This window comes from Leptinotarsa decemlineata, unplaced genomic scaffold (assembly GCF_025532065.1).
Source record: "Leptinotarsa decemlineata unplaced genomic scaffold, Ldec_3_MD MMD2_tig00078422_RagTag_RagTag, whole genome shotgun sequence".
NCBI classification, from domain to species: Eukaryota; Metazoa; Arthropoda; class Insecta; order Coleoptera; family Chrysomelidae; genus Leptinotarsa; species Leptinotarsa decemlineata.
In genome coordinates, this window is record NW_027412747.1 from 3,780,751 (window position 1) to 3,796,129 (window position 15,379).

General features: G+C 36.4%; 1 protein-coding gene across 2 annotated transcripts in view; it reads left to right on the forward strand.

Moving 5' to 3' along the window:
- Ca-Ma2d (Ca[2+] channel Muscle-specific alpha2/delta subunit) overlaps positions 1-15,379 on the forward strand; it is an 81,287-nt gene that overhangs the window by 32,464 nt on the left and 33,444 nt on the right. For both annotated transcript variants that reach the window (XM_074186367.1, XM_074186368.1), the window contains one exon: positions 7,857-7,988. In XM_074186367.1, coding sequence (XP_074042468.1) covers positions 7,857-7,988 — 132 coding nt within the window. The remainder of the gene's footprint in view (positions 1-7,856; positions 7,989-15,379) is intronic.

Below are 15,379 nucleotides of genomic sequence, written 5' to 3' on the forward strand. Positions count from 1 at the left end.
GTCCACATGGAGATTGAATCCTTACATGGGTCGTCATGTTACCTCTTGGAATGTTGTCCGGGGCGAACAACCTCAAGGAAGGGGTAGTGTTAGATAAAATAAATGTTAATATTGTTGTAAACCATGCCCTAAAGAAAATAACGCCGGCCAACACTGGCAGCCATAAACCATTTGTGATGTGGCTAAGAGCACGCCCAGTTCGACCGACTTTTCGTGAATGTTCGATGTTCGCCGCCGTTCTAGATGTGGCGAGAATAATGCTATTGGCATCGATGGAATTCCGAGGAATTTTCTACGGCCTTCGTCTATTGAGACAGTCGAGTGGAAATGACCGTGCGGTATTCAGAGCGATCTAATAAGACGATAGACATTTGAATAATAGTTGAAGTTCAGGTTGAAGTGTTTTGTTGTATTGAAAGTAAAATTAAGTTGAGTTTCATTATCATACAGTATAGTCAATTATTGGTAAACCCACGGAGAAAAACGTAACACATATGACAGGTTTTTTTAACAAAGCTATATGTTCAACAGAAACGCAACACGTGTTTTGCTATACAATAGATTATTTAGGCGTAGGTGATGTAAGAAGATGTGAAGTGTCTTCATGAACATATCCCAAATATAGATGCCCTGTGCAGTTTGTTAAGAAAAACGAAACTTTGCAATAGCGTGTTATTACGAGAAAAATAAAAAAGGTTAATCCACGAAGTCGGGAGAAAATATTACGAGTAGCAGAGGAAGTCTACAGAAAAAAAATAGCGAACTGAATTCAGGACGAAGAGCAAGATAAGTCTACTGTCGAAAAAAATGTGTATCTTGTTCCGGATTTGAGAGTGAATCTGTCTGCCAAATTATGAAAAATTACATGAATTCATTCGTGTCTGATTGAAAGGGAGCTCAAGTTTATGATGCAAACGAAGATGTTTTGGGATCTCCAACTATAAAAAACAATTCATTCAGACTGAATTTGAAAGAACCAAAGTCACATTAACTTCTTAGAGTTGAATATTTCAAGAGTCAGTAATGGTTTTCAATTCAATATCTACCGGAAAAGTACATTGATAGATACTATACAATTCCCTTTGACCATTTCAGTCCGCTCTCACATAAATTATCGGCGTTTACGTCAATAACACACAGAGCTTTCGCAATCTCTTTACCAAAAATAATTTCCAGGATGAACTGAAAATAATTAAACAAATTGCAGAAAACCCTGAGGTACCAGTTTCTCTAATAGAAAAGATAATATCAGATAAAACTCATAAAACACTTATGAGTAAATTATACTCAAACAGTAGATAACACAATACATGTAAATATAGTAGCATAATATACACAGGTAAACTTTCAAAAAATATTCAAAGTTACTTTTCTGAAAACAAAATAACAACAGCTTTCATAAGTGATGATAATTCAAGCTGAATTATGTGTCTGTTTGGACAAGAAATCTACAATGTATGAACATCTATAAGAATCAAAACACAAGATAAGTGACGATAACCTCAATCCTACACATATGTAAAAAAGGATGAAAATGAATTTGTTTGAAGCCATGAAAATTAGTAGATGAAATAAAAACCCGAAATATATACCTCTAAAAGACCCCCTCAATCTCCCTTTGATATTGTACACTAACAATGTTGCTTGTGTATTTGGGTCTCCAATCAAACGGATGGCCGTTTTTCATTATGTGAGGAAAGGTATAATTTGAGCTTCATAAGTATGAAAATCTGTAGAGGCCTATTCATCTTTCTGAATGATGCGGGCAGTGTCGCTTCCTCATATATATATATATATATATATATATATATATATATATATATATATATATATATATATATATATATATATATATATAATATATAATATATAATATATATAATTCTGGCACATTCACCTTCATTATGTACTGTTAATTCCATGAGAACATTCATCTTTCATTTGATACTTCGGTAATTAATATTACTGGAGTTTTATCCCAACAAAAAACCGTTATTTTTAACACCTCGACATGTGTTGCGGTCATCAAGTGATCATCTTCACCTCTTGAAAATGATCACTTGGTAATCGAAACACGTGTCGAGGTGTTAAGAATAACGGTGTTGGGATAAAACTCCAGTAATATTCATTACTACACCAGAGGTTCCAAACAGTGCATCACAAGCACTTCGATAGCTGATGTATCGCATTCTTTACAAATGATATTAGAAACTCCAACCAAGGCTCAAATTTATCACTGGACCATTATTTACATTGTTCATTTTTCACAAAGAAGTGTAACGAATCTGAAGCTGCCCCTGACCGATATGCAAATAGTGGAAATAAATTAAGTGTTGTAAATAAATTAGTTTGTGATTAGTGAAATATTATTGGAAATAAATTTGTTAAAGACAGTTAATTCATTTATTTGTTACAGAATCATTATTATCAACGGACAATTAATTCGACAAATCACAGGGCAGCGTTCTCCATATGCAGTCACAAATAATAATCAAAAATGATGAAGCATATAAAATACTTGTAAATAAAGGGAAAAATCAATTGAATAAGCTTCAACAAATGAAAATTTAGCTGACATTTCAACGAAGGCCCTAGCTAAAATAGATTTTTGAAGCAAATAAGTAAGATGTTTGTAATATTTCGATATGAAACGCATGAAGGTTCATTGAAGACTGTATTCCAAAATCAATAATATTCCACATCGCAGTGTCCCCTCCAACGATATCGTAAATAACATTATCGGAAAGAAAACCTATTCAGCACATGTGCCGATGAGAGAGTATAAACTGATAAAAATACCTAATTATATCGATATCACACACACTCCTTTCTTCCTAATGCAGAACTCCTCTGTGATTTTTATTTCGTCCCGTCCTCCGTTTCAGTATCACTTGATAAGGATCTCGAATCATTCACATTTTGAGATGAATTAATATTTTCATCATCCATCTCAACTTCCTCACTGCTCACATAATTATAATTGATATTTTAGTAATCCCATACTGTTATTTTGATTTAACAGTTTTCCTATAACCAATGAAGAATCGCCGATATTCCAAATTTGAGGGTTGCAAGTCTACGTATTTTTGGTAAAACCATAGGCATCAAAAGAGAGTCCTTCTTTGGGAATGACAAATACCCTATTCTTTTTGTTTTTAGTATACCTCAATGCAAAAAAAACATTCTGGTTCTGGTGCTTTCAAAATCATCTACAGTCAGCTTAACAAGTTGTTCACCTCTACAGGCGCCGATAATACCACACTTTATTACAACCTTTTTAAGCAACCATGTATGATCACCTGCCTCCAACAAAAACTCAGTTACTTCTTCTGCATATAAAATTTTTGCGTCTCAAGAACAAAAATAATTTTCCAAATCTGAAATTACCATTTCTGTAGGTAATACTCTAATATGGTGTACGATTTGAAAAACTAATCTTAAAATGCGTTACATTTCCATTTTAAACGAAATATCAGTGGCGACGAGGATGAGCATATTAATTAGTAGATATATAACAAATGAAATCGAAAAAGCATTAATAAAAGTGAAATGACATCCTCTGGTCGGTTTGGTATACAAGCGGAGTTCAATGCTGACATTCATGATTTAGGAGTTCATGTCCGGAAATTAAAATCTCTTTTCAAGGCCAATGGTGTGACAGATGAATGTAAGCAGCGAGCGATGTTATGAATAGCATAAACCAGATTGCATTTGCTTAAGTTGAAGATTCATGTGTTCCCGACAAACCGGAAGATAAACTTTCTGAAGTACCTACTGGTTGAGTTCTTAACGAAACATCAACCACATCGGGCAGTTTTTGCAGAAAGGTAGGTATGCTATTTATGCTGCCAAAAAACTGAAAACAGAAAGTATTCAAAAATATTTTTCGAAGGCTTGCTACACATTTTGAATTTGAGACAAATTTAGACAATGCTCTTTGGAATGAAATTATATGTGGGTTCAAATCTAAAAGAATTTGTTTACCAAAACGGAAACTGTAACATTAAAAGAATCTGTAACAAGTGCCTTATCGACTAAATCAGTTCAAAAGAGTTACGGATCGCCAGTGCAAGTTAAAGTGAAACAATGACATCGTTTGGAAGAGAATCCAAAGAAATGAAACGCATGAAGGTACATTCAAAACTGTATTCCAAAAATAATAATATTAACATCGCAGTGTCCCGCTCAACGACGTCCTTTATAACATTTGATAAAAATGTTTAGCACCTGTGCCGATGAGAGAGTATACACTAATAAAAATACCTAATTATATCGATGTCACAATATTGGTTATGCAATTCTTTTATTTCAAGTGTGTTTCGTACTTTAACGCGACTTTTATGTTAGACCTCGAATCAAGTACCAATTCAGTGTGAGATTTTCACTGGACAATTTACAAAACTGTTTCGTGCATGAAAAAGATTGAGGAAACTATTGTACAGCGAAGCACGTGTTGCGGTTACGTGAACTGTCCAGTGAAAATCTCACAATTAAGTGTTACTCAAATACGTAATGGATTTTCATTAAGTATCGGCCAACTCCAACACATATTGAAAATGTATTCTGGGATTATTATTATAGCTAGTTCCTTGTATCCTAGATAAAGAGTAACCTAACCTAGCAATATAGTTTAAAAATATAAAAAAAATATGTTTAAAATATATTTTTCCGTTAACCAGCTATCGCACCCCTATGAACGGCAACTCCAGAAGTCGAAACATATGCGAGCTAAGGACTAAAAGAGGTCTTACCTTTTAATGTGTGTTTCCTAACACGTGATAGTTTACACTCACAATTAAGTGTTACTTAAATACTTTGTGAATTTTCATCGAGTATCAGCCAATTTCAACACAATCAATACATATCGAAGATGTATGTTGGGATTATTATTATAACTAGTTCCATATATCCTAAGTTGAAGAGTAACCTAACCTAGTAATAAAGTAGTAGTATTTATAATAATAAGAAAAGGCGAGTTCTTAAATTTAACGAAATAAAATATGATAGAAACGCGCTAACTTTTCGAATCAACCAATATGATCATCGGTGAATTAAAGAACTCATCTAATGTGACTTGCACCTTGTAAAATATTTGTAGTAGGTAATAGTTCATTTCTTCCACTAATTATCTTCTGTACTTCATTATTGTAACTCAGTTTATTTAACAAGTTCATTCATTGGTGATTTAAAATTAAATACTAGCGCCATGGTGGCGAAAGTGCAAAACAGATGTCTACATTGGATCTAGGTTATACGTTGAATTATATCTGCAAACCGGTGTATTCTATAGAAAGCTACTGTTAGTGCAGTCGAGTGAGTCACACGAGTCAGTGAGCAGTTGCGATTGAGACGTCGATGCGGAAACATTGACAAAGAGAGTAGTGACATATTACAGTTTACAAACCGCTATCCCCTAAAAGTATTTAGGCTGATACGCGTAAATGATGGAGGATTTACTGGATAGAATCCATTATTTCTGAAGGAATTATTCAAGAGACGCAGTATGTGCGCTAATAGCGGCGATGCTAGACCGCTATGACATTACCAGCATAAAGCTGGCCAAATCATATAAATATTTCGAAAAAGTCATAGAACGAAATATACAAAATCGCAAACCAAAGTATTTTCAATTTTTCGAAGCTTTGCCAAGCTACGAAAATAAAACTTACGATCCAGATTTCGACGATATCCCTACGGATGAAGAAGAAAATCTAGAAGAAAATACCCCTCAAAAACGAGCGGCCACACCTGAGCCCTCTGCTGAAAAAACAAAAAGCCCGGCAAATGAGAAAATTCAAACTCAACAGCCAAAGAAGAAAAAGTCTAAAAATTCCGAAACTGACCGGAACAATGAAAGAAAGACCGCTGACGTTACATCCGGTACGTCACAGGAACCGGGTGAGCCGGAAGGTTCCAAACATAAGGCAAATCAGGTAGCCCAGAGGGTAAACCCCCAAATAAAAGACGACCATACACCGGAACAGATGGAATTAGATGAAGATACAAAGGTCGGGGATGCCACGGCAACTCGCCAAGGAGAAACAAAACAAAAGACCGACAGACCTCCGCCAATAACCATCCGAGCGAAAGAGAGATGGAAGCAATTTAACACGATCGCCACTGCGCAGAATATCACCATCTCGCGGGCGGTAAATACGAATGATGGGATTAAGGTTCATCTAAAAGCCATAGATGAATACAGGAGAATAACGAAAATCCTAGATCATGAAAAAATCCCATACCACACTTACCTACTCGGTACAAGCCGAAAAACCATTGAGAGTTATTTTCCGGGGAGTTCCAGAATCCCTGGAAACAGATGACATTAAGACAGAGTTACAAGGGAAAGGATTCGAAATCATTTCCATCACTCGTATGTGCAAAACAAACAAAAAAAGCCAATTCCATTCGTGTTAGTCTTGGTTCCCAGAAACCAAGCTAACATCTATGATGTAAAAGCGATCCAAAATGTCCGCGTAAGCGCTGAAACACAGCGTCCCACAAATAGAGCAGGACAATGTTACAGGTGTCAGAAGTTCGGGCACACACAGCGGAACTGTAAAGCAGTCCCAGCCTGTGTAGAGTGTGCCGGATGACACGTAACAAGTGAATGTAAAAGACAGAAAAACTCGCCCATGCGGTGCTTCAACTGCAAGGGCGAGCACCCAGCCAGTTTCCACGGGTGCCCAGAACGCCCCGAGAACAAGAAAAAGGCCTCAGATGGGTCAAACGACAGACGGCAGCCCCCAAATCCGAGGACAGTCAGGCAGAATACAGTCAGGAACGGAGTTTCATACGCGAGAGCCGTATCCACAACGAAGAATTCCTACAACTCTCCCGAGAGTCTCCCAACTGCCCTAGGGCAGCTGCAGGAAATTCTCACGAAATTTTAGATCTTGCAGACCATGCTCGCCGAAAATAATCAAAAAGAAACCTATGTCTAAACGACAAAAAAGAAAAAGTAGAAGAACGCTGCGACTTTTACAAACAGGGCCACAAGCCGCAAGAGGACAATAGAGATCCGTCTCTGTCGCTGAAACACAAAAACCCAAACAGATATAAACCCCAATTTGATGAAAGGATCAGGGGCCTACGGCCCAAACATCTGACTGAAAAAAAGATAACGTGCAAACCAGTGTATTTTGAGCATCTGTTTCGAAATAGTATTGATATTTTTATTAGATTTTTTCTCGACAAATATTTTAAGATGTTAGAGAACTGATTTGTGTTTATGTAGTTCACGCAAATACTCAATTGACCCTTGAGTTTCTATGTTTTGAGTTGAATTCTATCACTATTTTCTTTTTTCGCCTAGGATTTCTGAATTTAGTCGTTTAATACCAAAATTGGAAATAATTGATTGAGTTTTAGGCGAGACAAGATATAGTATTGCCGATTTGTTCAGACTGATATCCACTATATCTTTGAGTTTATTTTTTCGCGGAAAATAATAGAAATTGATGTTGCTGCATCGAGATCCTATCAGCTTCAAATCACATTGACGGACGTATAGTACTGATAGTTTCAACTTGATTCTGAATCGCTTATATTTGTTTGAATCGAAGTGATAGGCAATCGTCATCAATTCACTTCAAGAATCAATATTATAACAGCGACAAAAATAGGTACATACTTGATAATTACTACCAAGATGAACAATGTACTTGTTTCTAGTTCACCTCATCGACCCCAGGAGAAATGTCGCTTGTTTTGAATTTCCTATAACCAACACACCCTATAAATTATACTTCGAATATGTTTTTATGTGAAATAATCCACAAATAGAAATGAGTTGCATCAATATTTCATTTTTCATTTCTGATAGTTTGCTATTTGAAACTACCTCCTCTTTTCAGATGACAATGTTTCTTTTGCTATCCAATGGTCCCAGTCGCTAGATGATATTTTCAAGGAAAACTACAAATTAGATCCTGCCCTTTCATGGCAGTACTTTGGAAGTACGACCGGCATAATGAGACATTACCCAGGTATTTGTACACTTTCATCATCTTTAAATATGAAATAAGACTCATTTCACAATTTTTTGTCTTTTGTCTCACTTCATCTATTCAAAGTGACATTATGAAGAAAAATATTTGATTTTGTGTATGTTGGTTGTAGTCCATAAACTCACTTTTAACAAATTTGAAGTTTCTTCGTAATTGAAACCAGCGGTCTTCCAAAATTTTATAAGGTGTGCCCTGTTCCGTTCAGCTTGAAACCTAAAATAGAGAATGAACTAAAGATATTAGTTGATAATAAAATTTTAATGCCTATTGAATTTTCCGAATGGGCAACACCCATCCTTCCGATATTGAAACAAAATGAGTTTGACTCTGTGGCGATTTTAAAATAACCCTCAATCCTCAATTGGAGGTACAATAAAGATACCGTCTTCCGCTAAATAAGTATTTGTTTAATCAACTACAAAGTGGTGGAAATATTTCAAAAATAGATCTATCTGAAGCCTACCAGCAAAGTTATTGTCAGAGGATAGTTAAAAGTTGGTTACAATATCCATTCACGAAGGGTAATTTTCTTTCATACGTTTACCGTATGGTGTTCCGTGTTCCGTTTATTTTCCAAAATTTAATAGATAGTTATTTCACAATTCCCGGGGTAGTGTTTTTTAGATGATCTTCTTATCACGGGCAAATATGATAAAGAGCTTTACGAGTTGAGTTGAATGGAAATGCACCACAGAGTGCCAAAAATATTATTGTCAAATACGGTTTTACACCACTATGATCCGAATAGACCTTCGAAATTAACGCAATTGCAATTGGTGCAATGATCGGTCATATTTATAACGACAATGTTGAACGATCTATTGCATTTGCATCTCGGATGTTGACATCAGCCGAAATAAAAGCTTGTTGTGGATCATCTTCTAAAAAAAAAAGATAACGCGGCCGCCGCTGGCCGTCGTGAAAAACTATGACGTGGCCAAGGCAGCCCTGCCGACGTTTCGCCCTTATTTGATGTTTGCTTTATTTCGATGGAATTCCTTCGAATTTTCTACCGGATGGATTTCTGAGGAATTCTCCACCGATTTCGGGATAGTTCGTTTGCCGCATATAAACACTACTTACTAGTCTGGGCTACAGTTTAGATTCGTGTTAAATGGACATACTCTTAGTAAAATTAAGTGGTAAGGCTCATTCGATCCGGAATATTGTCTAGATCATTGTGAAGAAAAAGTAAATTAGTTCATAAAAATTCTAAAAGTTATAAACAATTGAAGACCCTGAAAAGCAGTGTTCGGTTTTGTTGTTTATAGTTCGTAAACTATAAATATTTTTGAATTTTGAAAAAAGGATTCTTAAAGAGAAGGAAATTTACTAAAAAAAAGTTCCAACTAACGAAACGGTATCTCCATTATTTATAATTTTAATTTAACGCTGAAAATCGCCGTCCGTGCGTCATTTTTAGGTTGCGCGCACGGCCTCTAAGCGAGTACGTAACTTGAAAATATTTTTTTTAAGGTACTTAAAGTGAATAGAAAAATTGTTTTAAGTAAATTTCTTCCTCTTCAAGGATATTGTTTTCAATATTCAAAAATATTTATAGTTTACGAACTATAAACAACAAAACCGAACACTGCTTTTTGGGGCCTTCAATTGTTTATAACTTTCAGAATTTTTCATGAACTAATTTACTTTTTTTTTCGCAATGATCTAGACAATATTCCGGATCGAATGAGCCTAACCACTTAATTTTACTAAAAGTATGTCCATTTAACACGAATCTAAACTTATAGGCCAGACTAGACGAGCATATTGAAATAGTCAACTTTCGCGGTTAGTGCGGTGCAAAGCGATTTTATAATGCGATAGACGTTTGAATGATAGTTGAAGTTTTAGTTCAAGTGTTTTGTTATATTAATGGTGGGATAAAGTTGAGTTTGATTATTGTTCAGAGTAGTCAATTATTGGTAAACCGACGGATAAAAACGTAACATTTGGTGTCGGAAGTGAAATAATTGACTGAGAATTTTCGGTTTTACGGTGAAAACAAGGAGTGCCGACTAAGACGAGATGGAAAAGCCTGAGAATATGTTCGAGGCTTTGTAAGCGGGCCTGGCGGAGAATGAAAATCGGAGAAGAGACGAAGAAGAAGAATGAAGGTGGGAGGAAGTTACGCCAAAATGAAGATCGTGAATTACTACTAGATATTCAGGAAAAACAGGAAAAGCAGAAAAAAGACAGTCAGATGTACCTCAATTCATTGGAAGATTTGAAATCTTCCGAAGTGAGCAAAGGGAATATATTCAGGAAGGATTTGACAAACTATTCCAGGAAACAAAGAAGGGATTGGAAACAGGAGTCAATAAGAAGCTGGGATCTCAAGCTTCTTATCAACCCTCGAGGGTTGAAAGGAAATTCGAAGAGGAGTTTGAAGGTGTCGACAAAAAATTCAAAGAGGTTTTCCGGGAACCTCGGAAAGAATCACCGGACAGGAAAATGATTATCGTGGAAAAATTCAAATCGGGAGTGTCATCTCTTCCTTCAAGCAGAGGTATTATTAAAACTCCAACTTTCGATGGCGAATTTTTATGGTAAATTTATCACAGACAATTTGAGGCCACTGCGAAAAATAATGGGTGGAGAAATGAGGAGAAAGCAATAGCTCTCGTACTGGCACTACGAGGAAAGGCCTCCGAAATCCTGCGAAATATTCCAGTGAAAAGGAAGAATAGGAAAGCAGTTATATCAGCTTTGGAGGTCAGATATGGTAGTGAGCACCTTCAACAAGTCCACAAAGCTCAATTGAAGGTGAGAACTCAAGGTTCATCAGAAAGTTTACAAAAGTTTAAGGTTAAAGTCGTTGGTGAGACTCACTTACCCAGAAGCACCTGATAACTTCACCCACTGGATTAGTGATCATAGTTTTATCGACGGGGTTCATGATACGGAGCTGCAGCAGTCGCTGAGGATGACATGTCATAAAAAATTTAATGGATCCATCATTTATGTCTTAGAGTTCGAAGCTGCCAAAAATGCTACAGACAACTACGTAAAGTTCTACTGAGGGCCATCAACGTAAAGGAAAACGAAGGAACAGATCGACTCATGTTTGATCTGGAGGAACTTTCAAAGTCTGGAACTGCACCCAAGTCAAAAGGGCGGCCTGAATGCTATGAATGCGGCAGATAAGGATATTTTAGGCGGGACTGTCTATTACGTTCAACATCCGACGGAAGAAGATACTGGCGTTCGAGATTACCCGAACTGGAGCGTCGTGGTTTGGAAAAACCAAATTCAGCCTGTGTTAAGAGAGGTATATTGGCTGCAGCATCACAAGCCGCCAGGTATTCGATTTCCATGGGACGCAACAGTCACGGCTTACTTGTCGACGGATTCCTGAATAATCATCAGTGCCGTTTCACCATCGATACTTGAGCAACGAGGTCAGTGATGAGAGCCGACATATGCAACAGAAGCAGTTTAAAGAAATTATCAGTAGTATCTGTTCTGGAAACAGCCACTGAAGATAGATTGACAGTTTATAGAGAAGCTGAAGTGAGACTGAGGCTTTGAAATTGCGAAATAGAAACTAAGGTATTAGTGGCCAACATAGTCGACGTGTTCATTCTGGGACTAGACATCAGGTCCCCCTACGGATTCGTGGTGGACATAAGGAAGAAACTGCTGAAAGTTGGAAATGAGGAAATTTTGCTCGACGAGCTCTCTCCGCCTTATGACAGCGCCAAGGTGGTTATACTGGAATATTCCAGAATCTCTCCTAACACTGAGAAAATTATTCAAGCGGAAGTTGCTGGACCTGGCGGCTTGAGTACAGCATTGATAGAGCATTGAAAGGGGTACATTGGCTGCTACATCCCAAGTCCCAGGTATTCGATTTCCACGATAGGACGCAACAGTAACAGCTTAGTTAACGACGGATTTTTAAATAATCATCGATGCCTTTTCACCATCGATACTGGAGCAACGAGATGGGCAATGAGATCCGACATTTCCAACAGAAGCAGTTTGAAGAAGTTATCAGTAATACCTGTTCTGGAAACATCCACTGGAGATAGATTGACAGTCTATAGAGAAGCTAAAGGCTTGGAAATTTCGAAATAGAAATCAAGATATTAGTGCCCAACATTGTCGACGAATTCATTTTGTGATTAGATATCATATCCCTCTACGTATTCGTGGTGGGCAAACTATTAAGTGTTGGAAATGAGAAAATTCTACTCGACGTGCCCTCTCAGCTTCATAACAGCGCCAAGGTGGTTATACTGGAAGAAAGGGCAAGTAATAGGCACCGGTAACTGATCGTAAAAATTGACAGAATCGAGGAAGAAGTGCCTCTACAGCGCACACAACAACCCGCGAAGGAACTCATCGACTCATTGAATAATAGTTGAAGTTTCAGTTAAAGCGTTTTGTTATATTGATGGTGGAATAAATTTGAGTTTGATTCTTGTTCAGTGTAGTCAATTATTGGTAAACCCACGGGTAAAAACGTAACAATATTCACAAATAGAAAAGAAGGGACTGGCTATAATATTTGAAGTGTAATCTAGGGCTACCGTATAGTAATTAAAAAAAATTCGCTTCAAATGTTTTATCAGAAATTCTCTCGGGTCACGTAGGTATAGTAAAAAAGAAATCACTAGCGAAGTCATATATGTATGGTGGCCGTCAATGGACTCAAACATTGAAGAAGTGGCCAGGAATGAAATTTGTGCAAAGTTTTCTGATAATCCACCGAGAATATCGCTGAAACCTTGGGATTGGCCCAAAGAAGTGTTGACAAGGTTGCACGCAGATTTTTTTGGTCCAATATTTCACAGTTACTTTTAAGTTTTGGAGGACGCCATTTCCAAGTGAATCGAATGTTTTCAAATAAATAATATGACTTACAAAACCACCATAGAAATTTTTACTAATGCTTTCACAAGATTTTTTGAAAAAACTGTTGATAACTTTACAAAGACAACTACCAGTGACTATCTACATTAAACGTGACAGCTCAGTCATATCCGTAATACTCCGATATATATATATATATATATATATATATATATATATATATATATATATATATATATATATATATATCTATATCGATATCTCTATCTGAATCAAATGAAATCTATATCTATATCTATCTATAGAGTAAGGCCTAGAGGATGACAGCCCGACCAGCTGTCGAAAGCGCTCGCAGATAATTAAACAGAAGTTTTGTTGCATCATCTAAATATATATACAGTAGACATGTCGAACCCTCGAAGGTTATGAAATTTCTCCTCATCTATCACACTAGCTCTCGAAACATGGCGGCATCTACTTGTTTGAAACTCCAAGCCATAACATTTCTATACACACATTGTGTTTTTGTCGTGGCAAACTTTCCGTTGCAATATCGGCTACCATATCTTTTGAAAGAGTATGCCATTATTGGACTTTCTTGTTTACTAGTACTTGACGAACAAAATGGTGTCGTATGTCTATATGCTTGCTTTTTGCATAAAATGTTGGATTTTTCTGTAAGCATCAAGGCACTACGATTGTCATTATGAATCATGACGTCCTTCAAATTCTTGAAACCCCAGTTCAGACAAAAATCTCTGGAAGTATATGGCTTCTTTGGCAACTTCTGTTAATCCCAGGTATCAAACATATAAAAGGAGCCCCATATGACCCTGCCACAAATGAGTTGGCAGAATCAGCACTTGAAACATTTCAAAAAAGCATTCATTGAAGGAAAAGAAGAAGGTATCAACCACATCATAGATTGTTTTTTATTTCACTACAGAAGTACACCACACACTACCACCAGGAAGACACGTCTAAATTATTACTGGGACGAAAAATGCCTACCAGACTCGATTTAATGCTATATACCTTCAGTTGAAAGAGACAGGATTATCAAATGAAATATTACAGTTATGGAAAATATATCATTTTTAATAAACTGGAAAAGGTTTGGGTGCGAGATTCCAAATCGAGGAAGTCACCGTGGTGTGAAGGAATAATTTCAAAGAAAATTGGCAGTAGAACTTACATTGTAGAGGTAAAGGGCGGTTTAAAATGGAAACGACACAAAAATCAACTGAAAGTGAATAAAAGTTTTGAAACTAAATTGAAGGATAAGGAAAATAATATAATTCCTCGCTCTATTACTTCAGAAAAAGTAAAAGAGTTTAGAAACATATTTTCCAGCTGTCGCCCTTTTGAAAGCTAATGTTTAACAAGGACTTACTTTTCAACGTGCGATTCCTAGCATATGATACTAGTTTCATTAAATACCATAACAAAAAGCTTCTATTGACTGAAAATAATAATAATCATATTTAGAATAATTCATATGAACAAATTCACTTTTTGTTAATAAAATTGATATTGAAACCTGAACAGCTGAATATCATAACAGATGGTATCTACAGTTTTTTTTTTCTTCGAATCTTCCATATATCCTTCTGCCACAGACGATGACTTCCACCCTCCATGACTCTCCAAAGCAGTGATTTCTCCACCTGCTTCTATTAGTAAGGGGGCAGAGGATTTTCGAAACGTATGCCCATTATAAAGTTCTGGATTTGGAAGTTGTGGAAATGATGCTATCTGATAAGTTATGGCTCCGAATGAATTGATTTTGTTATTTTATTTAACTTCAAATAGTTTAAAAATTGAGTGGTTAAAAAAAGATACTAGCCGTATGAATCAAACCTAGGACGCTGACGTCCCAGTCTCGAAACCTAGCTTCTATCCCACGTCGACCATCCCACAAATTGTGATGATGAAGCTATTCAAGTTTTTAAGTACTTTTTGGGAAAAAAGTTTTTGGCTTTCTACTACTCCATCTTGATACAAAAAAAATGTGGGAATCTTCCAAAGAAAGGAAGGAAGTAATCAATTTGAAAATAAGTAACTCTATACATGGATGTGTATATCATGCAAAGAAGTAACTTTCAGACACAAACTGGAAGAAAGCCCTCCTGAAACAGCTACTTTCATATAAACATTGAATTACACGAAAGAAAAAAAATTTTCCGACACAAATACTTTTATATGAACACTGAATTATACAGAACATACTTTTCTCTACTCAGTTTGTATTCCAAACATTCGTTATGGAATAAAATCAGATATCATTCACAGGAGTTCTACTTTAAATGAATGGTAACAAATTGCACTTACATGGGACACTGTCATCCTCACTGGTAGAAATCGAGGTTTCGCCGTCAGATACTTGCCTCAAGGCCCTTCAGTACCAAATTGGATAACATTATAGAAAATACACACAATTCATTCATGAATTACGATTTTTAATGTCACGGAATAAGTTTTATCTGCTTATGTCATCGATGACATCGTATTGACATTCATTCACCTATTTGATTGAATCCCAGCCAAGAGGA